Here is a 9,169-nt window from a genome sequence, read left to right on the forward strand (position 1 = left end):
CAATAGTAAAAGACAAAGACCTACAACAGCAACAACAAGTATAAGTAAAGTCTACGCTGGTAATCAGTGATGATGGAGATGTAATCATCACAGAAATTTGTGTCCTCAATTGTCACACTTTCATATATCCATTATCTGAGGAACAGATTCTCCCTTACATTCATACATATTAATATACAAAATCATACACTTTGGACAGAGCCACACTTTACACATACACAGAGACATACAGAAGCATACACTAGATGGTTCGTCTGAACTATAACGCTCTCATAGATCACATAACTAAGAAATGGACACACTCTCTCATTTTCACTCTCTCCCTCATTCTCTCTCTCTCTCTCTCTCTCTCTCTCTCTCTCTCTCTCAGACACACACACACACACACACACACACACACACACTCACACGCATATTCGGAAACAATAAAACACATCTTTGGAAACACAAGTGAGGGAATTTCAAATGAAGGTTGGGAAGGGTGTACAAATTTACAAATACAACGTCAACGAAATAGTATAAGAAAGAATGAATTAACTTACAGCTTTGTTAATTTGGGAAGATTTCGGAAGACGTCTGCTTTGATTTCCTTCATATCATTAAGAGTCAAGTTTCTGGAACATGATATTAAGTTAAGATGGAATTGTGAAGAATGTGGTTGTGACATAAGATTGGCGAAACAATTAGATGATGGTTGGGGCGGAATGTAGATCGTGACTATGATTAATTCCATAAAGTTCATAGCTGATGATGTTGATGTTGATCATTATAATGATGATGAAGGGGAGGTCGAATAGTAGGATTTTGGCGGTGGTGGATTAGATAGTGTACGTTATCGTTGCCAGGAATATGTTGATGAAACAGGGGAGAAGAGTATAGGGTTTGTAGTGATGACGACGAAGATGTTAAGATGCTGACGATGGGGTGATGTTGTTAATGTTGATTATTCTGATAACGACGGGAATTAGCACATCTATGATGATGCTGAATATGATATTGTTAATCATGTAAGCGTGGATAGTAACGTTCATGATGATGATGATGATAGACTTTAAGATTCAGCATCAGGTGGCAGTATGTTGTGGTAACGAATGTTATTGATGAAGAAGCGGACCATAATGAACTTCGATGTGTTTATGATTGAGTAGGGAATGAAAATGTGAAGGACGATGGTGATGAGGATGCAGACGAGGAGTTCATGATAGACAGACTGAATTACAGATAGATTGTTATATACTCGCATAAGCAGACAAATACATATATCCATCTATATATATATATATATATATATATATACACGCATATATATACGTTTCAACTAATTTATTTACTTAATTGTCACATACTTACATACTTCTCATCTCCAGAAAGGCTTCTCATTCATATTTACATTCATAAACATACAAGGTGACCCAAAAAAACCCAGGACCCATTATAATTCTTATTAAATCCTAAAGAGATAGATTTCCGCGTACATAGAGATATGCACATTCATGCCTCAGATGGTTTCCCTACAATATCCGCAGTTGTAAAGGAGGACACGTTCGAGTGTATAAGAAGATTTAGCAGGGCAGCTAGAACAGAAAATATTATACATGCCAACACATATTCAGATTCACACACTCACAGACACATATTTACAGACGCTCACAATCAAAGATTTCTATCAAAACACATTGGGAATGTAAGGAGGAACAAGGATATGATGGGAATATTAATGAGGTTTTGAATATTTATTAATATATTGTCAATGAAATTTTATGAGAAAAGACTTATCCAACTTACAGAAATTTTAAACTGGGCAGGTCATGGAAAGCCCTTACTTCAATTTTTTCGATATTATTATTTTGCAAATATCTGTAACATAAAATATATTTTCAGAGGCGAAATTCATAGAAGTGTTGTATAACATTAAAACATTATGGCTAAACGAATACCTGTTATAAGAGAAATAAAAACATGATGATGAATAGATTGATGAAGATAATACAGACGTTGCGGTAGATGATGCAAATATTTATGAAGTTGACAATATTGAAGAGGCATACACAAGCATACACAAGCATACACAAGCATACACAAGCATACACTAAATGGTTCTCCTGAACTATTACGCTCTCATATATCGCATAACTAAGAAATGAGCTCACACTCACACACATATATTCGCAAACAATAAAACTTATCTTTGGAAAGATGAGGGCGCTTACAGTGAAGGATGAGAAAATAGTACAGATTCAGAAATATATTGTCAACGAAATAGTTTAAGAAAGAATGATTAAACTTACAGATTTGTTAAACTGGGCAGATTTCGGAACGTGTCTGCTTTGATTTCCTTCATATTATTAGAACGTAAATCTCTGGAACATAAAATTATGTTAAGAAGGAATTATATAAAACATATTTTTGACAGAATTTTGGCGAAACAATTAGATGATGAGGGGTGGGTAGTAGATCGCGATTATGATTAATAATATAAAGTTAATGACACTGATTATACTGTTGATATTGATGATTATAATGATGATGAAGAAGACGACAAAGGAGAGGAAGTAGACGAAGACGAATAAGGAAACGTAAAAGAAGTAGACGAAGAACACGATGCAGACGCATAAGATGGAGAGGAAGAACAGTAAAACGAAGAAGACGAAGATGTAGAAGAATGAGAAGGGCAAGCTGAAGAAGAAGAAGAAGAAGAAGAAGAAGAAGAAGAAGAAGAAGAAGAAGAAGAAGAAGAAGAAGAAGAAGAAGAAGAAGAAGAAGAAAAATAGCAGCAACAACCAGAACCAGAAGATTATCAAATGTAAAGTATATGAAGGTGTAAGCACCACACGTGATATACAGACCGAATTACACATACATTTATACGCACACGGGATATATATATATATATATATATATATATATATATATATATATATATATATATAGATCGCTAGCCATTATACACTCTTGTTTTTCGTTCCTTGTTTCTCTCTGTGTTCCTTTCTGTGGAAGAGCGTAGACTCGAAACGTTAAACACTTTTTCACTTCCCGAGCGTTACTAATACATCTGTTTGTTTTCTACACCACCTGTCTTCGTCTGTTGTTTTTGTTGTGAATTCTCCCACATATATATATATATATTTAACGTTTCGAGCCTACGCTCTTCCACAGAAAGAAACACAGAAAGAAACAAGGAGAGAGAAAAAGAGTGTATAATGGTTAGCGATCTATCATGTCGAACGCCGGTCAGAAGGGTCACACAGGAGAGCTAGGAAGAAGGGGAGATAATAAAGTAGTTGTGATCCCAAAACGAAGGTACGCGTGCGTGTGTGTAAGAGAGTTCGTATTTGCGTGTGAAAGAGGGCTGGTGATCTTGACGAGTGCGTGTGTGTATGTGTCGGTGTGAAATGTGGAGCTGGGAATTGGTCAGTGCTGGCGTGTGCGTAGTGGTGTGTTGTGATGTGATGTGTTGTGTGGTATGGTGTAGTGGTCTGTGGTGTGGTGTGATGGTGTTGGGGTGGGGGAGGTGAGAATGGGGAAAGCAAGGGTGGGGCGTGAGTTAGGCTGAGGGTGGGGGTTGAGGTTGGGTGGGGTTGGCTTACGAGGGAGGGTTGACGATGAAAGGGGAAGGAGAAGGTGGGTAGGAGAGAAAAGAGACAAGAGAGAAGATAAAGAGGGTATGAGTGAAGAGAAGTAGGAGTCGGAGCAAGAGAGAAAAGGTGGGTGGGAGGTGGAGAGGGGCAAGGGGAGGAAAGTTCAGCCCATGTGGTGCAAAGGAGCGAAGAGAGAAGATTAATACCTTTTCACATGTATATGTGTGTGTGTGTGTGCGTGTACATTAAAACGTTTGCACTAATTTTTCCCTTTACTTGTCTTATTTTCCTAATTTGAGGAACGGCTCCTCAACCACATTCACACGCATTGAGAAATAGAAACACAGATTTTGGACAGAGACAGTATTAACATATAAAACGAGACACACGTATGTATGCACTGAATGACTCCTCTGATCTATCGCGCCCTCATATATCCCATAACTCAGAAATGGGCACTCACTCACGCACACAGATTCACAGACAATATAAAACATCTTTGGAAAGATGGGTGAGAGAGCTTAAAACGAAGGATGGAAAGATATTAGAGATTTAGAAATGTATCAACATTGAAATACTAAAAAGTAAAACAGATTCAACTTACAGGTTTGTTAAACTGGACAGATTTTGGAAGGTGTCTGCTTTGATTTCTGTGATATCATTAGAACTCAAAGATCTGGAACATAAAATTAAATTACGAAGGAATTGTATAGAAAATATTTGTAATAGAATTTGGGCTAAACAATTTGATGACGGAAGCGATTGGGAAGTAGGTCTAGATTACCATGATGATTTCTTCCATAAAGTTCATGGCGCTGATAATGACGTCCATGACGATAATAATAGTTATGATGATGGTGGTAAGCAGAAGGTAGAATAGAAGGATAATGGTGGTGGTAGAGTTGATGGTGGACGTTGTGGCGGTGGTTGTGATGAATATGAAGTGGATACTGTAAAGAAAGGTATATGGTGTGTAGTGACGTTGACGAAGAAGTTAGGATGCTGATGATGTTAAAGTTGACTATTTAGATAATGTGGGGGATTAGCATGTCTATGATTCTGTTGTTCGGGATGTTAATGTTGGTGATGATGATGTTTCGAAGATTCTGCATCCGATAGCAGTATGGTGTGGTAATGAATGATGTTGAGGGTTATGATGAACTTGACGTAGGCCATGTTTGAGAAAGATAACAACAAAAATGAGATGACGGTGAAGAGGACAGCAACGATGTTTTCGGCAGATGAGGATGTATTTTCCATACATACAGTTTAGACAAATACAGAACAACGAGAATGATAGGGAAATGAGAAAATGTAAAAGTCATGAGACATAAAAAAGTCATGAGAAAAGGAAAGTGAAAATCAACGACAGAAGGAAAAAAGAGAAAAGGAAAAAAGAGAAAAGGAAAAGAAGAAAAGAAGGAAGATTGAAGAAGAGGAGGCGGCGGATGACGAAGAGGATGGGAAGCGGATAGGAAAAATAAAGTGAAAATCAAAGACAGAAGAAAAAAAGAGAAAAGGAAAAGAAGAAATGAAACAAGTAGAAGTGGAAGGAGGGGGAGAAGAAGAAGAAGAAGAGGATAGAAAGAGGATGAAAAAGGGAAAGTGAAAATCAAAAGCAGAAAAAGAAGAAAAAAGAAAAAAGAAAAAAGAAGCGGTGAAAAGAAGAAAAGAAAGAAGATGGAAGAAGAGGAGGCGGCGGATGACGAAGGGGATGGGAAGCGGATGGGAAAAATAAAGTGAAAATTAAGAGCAGAAGAAAAATAGGAAAAGACAAAAGAAGAAGAAGAAGAAGAAGAAGAAGAAGAAGAAGAAGAAGAAGAAGAAGAAGAAGAAGAAGAAGAAGTGTAACTAAAGTCTATGATGGCAATCAGTTCTGATGCAGACACCGAACATGATATACAGACCGAATTACTCATGTAGTTCGCTACACTTAGATGCACTCATACATACACATACAGATATACCGATAGACAGATACACACACAAACATATATATACATGCATATATATATATATATATATATATATATATATATACACACACACACCAACTTATATACATATATATTATACGCAGAAACATACTTACATACATTCATATATATATAAAAGGAACTTATTGATTATATGCGTTTTGCTCCATTTATTATTATTCTATATATATATATATATATATATATATATATATATATACACGCATATATATACGTTTCAACTAATTCATTTACTTAATTGTCACATACTTACATACTTCTCATCTCCAGAAAGGGTTCTCACTCATATTTACATTCATAAACATACAAGGTGACCCCAAAATACCCAAGACCCATTATAATTTTTATTAAATCCTAAAGTGGTAGATTTCCGCGTACATAGAGATATGCACATCCTTGCCTCAGATGGTTTCCCTACAATATCCGTAGTTGTAAAGGAGGACACGTTCGAGTGTATAAGAAGATTTAGCAGGGCAGCTAGAACAGAAAATATTATACATGCCAACACATATTCAGATTCACACACTCACAGACACATATTTACAGACGCTCACAATCATAGATTTCTATCAAAACACATTGGGAATGTAAGGAGGAACAAGGATATGGTGCGAATATTAATGAGGTTTTGAATATTTATTAATATATTGTCAATGAAATTTTATGAGAAAAGACTTATCCAACTTACAGAAATTTTAAACTGGGCAGGTCATGGAAAGCCCTTACTTCAATTTTTTCGATATTATTATTTTGCAAATATCTGTAACATAAAATATATTTTCAGAGGCGAAATTCATAGACGTGTTGTATAACATAAAATATTATGGCTAAAAGAATACCTGTTATAAGAGAAATAAAAACATGATGATGAATAGATTGATGAAGATAATACTGACGTTGCGGTAGATGGTGCAAATATTTATGAGATTGACAATATTGAAGATAGTGATGGTAATTATGAAGAGATTGCTCTTGTGAAGTTGCGAGGGGCCAGAGTAGAAAATGAAAGAGTAGAGAAACAACATCAAAATACAGAAGATAAGTAAATTGTTTGCGCTAATTTTTCCTGTTAATTTTCAAGCACTCTCTATACGAAACCTGAATAACAGGCCCTCACACATATTTACGGGCAACACGTATTTTGTCCAAAGACAGATTTTAAACATACACACAGACATAAGAATGCAAGCACCATTTATTTTCCCTGATCTATGAACCTCTCGTATATCACATATCAAATAAATGGACACACACTAGCAGACGCAGACTCACAAACTATAAAACACGTCTGTGGTAAGACGGCTGAGGGTGCTTACAATCAAGGATGGCAAGATATTACGGATTTAGAAGAACATCGTCAATGAAATACTAAAAAAGAAAACTGGTTCAACTTACAGATCTGTTAAACTGGATAGATTTTGGAAGGTGTCTGATTGGATTTCCTTGATATTATTATGACTCAAGTATCTGGAACATAAAATTGAGTTAATAAGAAAATGTATAAGCCATATTTGTAACGGATGTTTGCGAAACAATTAGATGAACGTGATGATGATTAATTCCATGTAGATAATGGTGACAATTATGATATTGAAGGTGATGATGATGAAAGCGGTGATGGGGAAGAGGAGTCGGAGGTGGAAGAGGAAGATACGATAATGATGGTAGTAGTGTAGGTATTAGGGTATTTTGTGATAGAGGAAGTGATGAATATGATGATGAGGCAGTGGAGATTATATGGTAGTTTTGATGAGGAATATGCTCTCATGCTGATGCTGGGGGTGGTATTGTTAAGGCTGATTATCTTGATGTTGATATGGATTAACATGACTATGATGATGGCGAATATGGTGATGAAGAAGAATATGATATTGAAGAAGAGCAAATATTTAAGACATAGAAAAAGAAGTAACAGCAGACAGTTGTGATGAAGAAGAACAAGAAAGAATAGAGAAAGAACAAAGCAAACGGAAAGAAGGAAAAATAGAATATTTACAGAAGAAGGAGTCTTCCATGAATAAAACAAATACAAATAGAAGAAGAAGAAGAAGAAGAAGAAGAAGAAGAAGAAGAAGAAGAAGAAGAAGAAGAAGAAGAAGAAGAAGAAGAAGAAGGTTGGCAATCAGTAGTGATCTTGACGTAAACACCGTATGATACACGGACCGAATTTCACATACATTTTGATAGATTCGCCGGCACACAATCCTACAGAGAGACAAACATATGATATATGCGCATAAACTTGTTTGCACTAATTTTTCCTGTTCATTATCAGGCACTCTCTATACGAAGCCTAAATAACAGGCCCTCACACATATTTACGAGCAACACATATTTTGTTCAAAGACAGATTTTAAACATACACACAGACATAAGAATGCAAGCACCATTTCTTTTCCCTGATCTATGAACCTCTCGTATATCACATATCAAATAAATGGACACACACTAGCAGACGCAGACTCACAAACTATAAAACACATCTGTGGTAAGACGGCTGAGGGTGCTTACAATCAAGGATGGCAAGATATTACGGATTTAGAAGAACATCGTCAATGAAATACTAAAAAAGAAAACTGGTTCAACTTACAGATCTGTTAAACTGGACAGATTTTGGAAGGTGTCTGATTGGATTTCCTTGATATTATTATGACTCAAGTATCTGGAACATAAAATTGAGTTAATAAGAAAATGTATAAGCCATATTTGTAACGGATGTTTGCTAAACAATTAGATGAACATGATGATGATTAATTCCATGTAGATAATGGTGACAATTATGACGTTGAAGGTGATGATGATGAAAGCGGTGATGGGGAAGAGGAGGCGGAGTTGAAGGTGGAAGATACGATAATGATGGTAGTAGTGTAGGTATTAGGGTAATTTGAAGAAGAAGAAGAAGAAGAAGAAGAAGAAGAAGAAGAAGAAGAAGAAGAAGAAGAAGAAGAAGAAGAAGAAGAAGAAGAAGAAGAAGAAGAAGAAGAAGAAGTTGTAATCAGTGGTGATGTACACGTAAACACCGTACATGATATACAGTCCGAATTACACAAATCGTGAAAAGAAAACATGAAAGTCACAATAAGAAGGAGGAGCAGCAGGGGGTGGGGAGAAGAAGAAGAAGTAGAAGAAGAAGAAGTATAGGTTGGTAATCAGTGGTGATATAACTAAGCACCGCATATGATATACAGACCGAATTGCACTTACATTTCGATACACGTCCAGGCACATATCCATAGACAGACAAAAATCTGATATATGTACATAAACATGTTTGCATTAATTGTTTTCGTTAATTGTAACGCATTCGATTATAGGTAGCCAGAGGATTTCACACATATTCACATACAACAAGGCACTATTTGAACGAAGACAGATATTACACCTACACAGAGACATAAATGTAAACATCAAATTGTTAACCTGATTTATCACTCTGTCATATACCTCTTATCTAATTAATACACTCACACTAAAACACACAGATTCACAAACAATAAAACGCTACTTTGGAGTGGGAGGAGTGAGGGAGGGGAGGGGAGGTATGAGTGAGGGGAGGGGAGGGGTGAGTGATGGGAGGGAGGGGATGGGTGAGGT

At 36.2% G+C, this 9,169-nt stretch overlaps 1 protein-coding gene across 1 annotated transcript in view; it reads right to left on the minus strand.

Annotated features, from left to right (window-relative positions):
- The window catches only part of LOC106873888 (uncharacterized), a 173,194-nt gene that overhangs the window by 149,854 nt on the left and 14,171 nt on the right, over positions 1-9,169 (minus strand). The window contains exons 8-14 of the mRNA XM_089345360.1: positions 8,166-8,237; positions 6,971-7,042; positions 6,264-6,335; positions 4,183-4,254; positions 2,289-2,360; positions 1,786-1,857; positions 543-614 (exon numbers count right to left, since the gene is read on the minus strand). Coding sequence (XP_089201486.1) covers positions 543-614; positions 1,786-1,857; positions 2,289-2,360; positions 4,183-4,254; positions 6,264-6,335; positions 6,971-7,042; positions 8,166-8,237 — 504 coding nt within the window. The remainder of the gene's footprint in view (positions 1-542; positions 615-1,785; positions 1,858-2,288; positions 2,361-4,182; positions 4,255-6,263; positions 6,336-6,970; positions 7,043-8,165; positions 8,238-9,169) is intronic.

Source organism: Octopus bimaculoides, chromosome 29 (assembly GCF_046866305.1).
Source record: "Octopus bimaculoides isolate indiv1 chromosome 29, ASM4686630v1, whole genome shotgun sequence".
Lineage (NCBI taxonomy): Eukaryota > Metazoa > Mollusca > Cephalopoda > Octopoda > Octopodidae > Octopus > Octopus bimaculoides.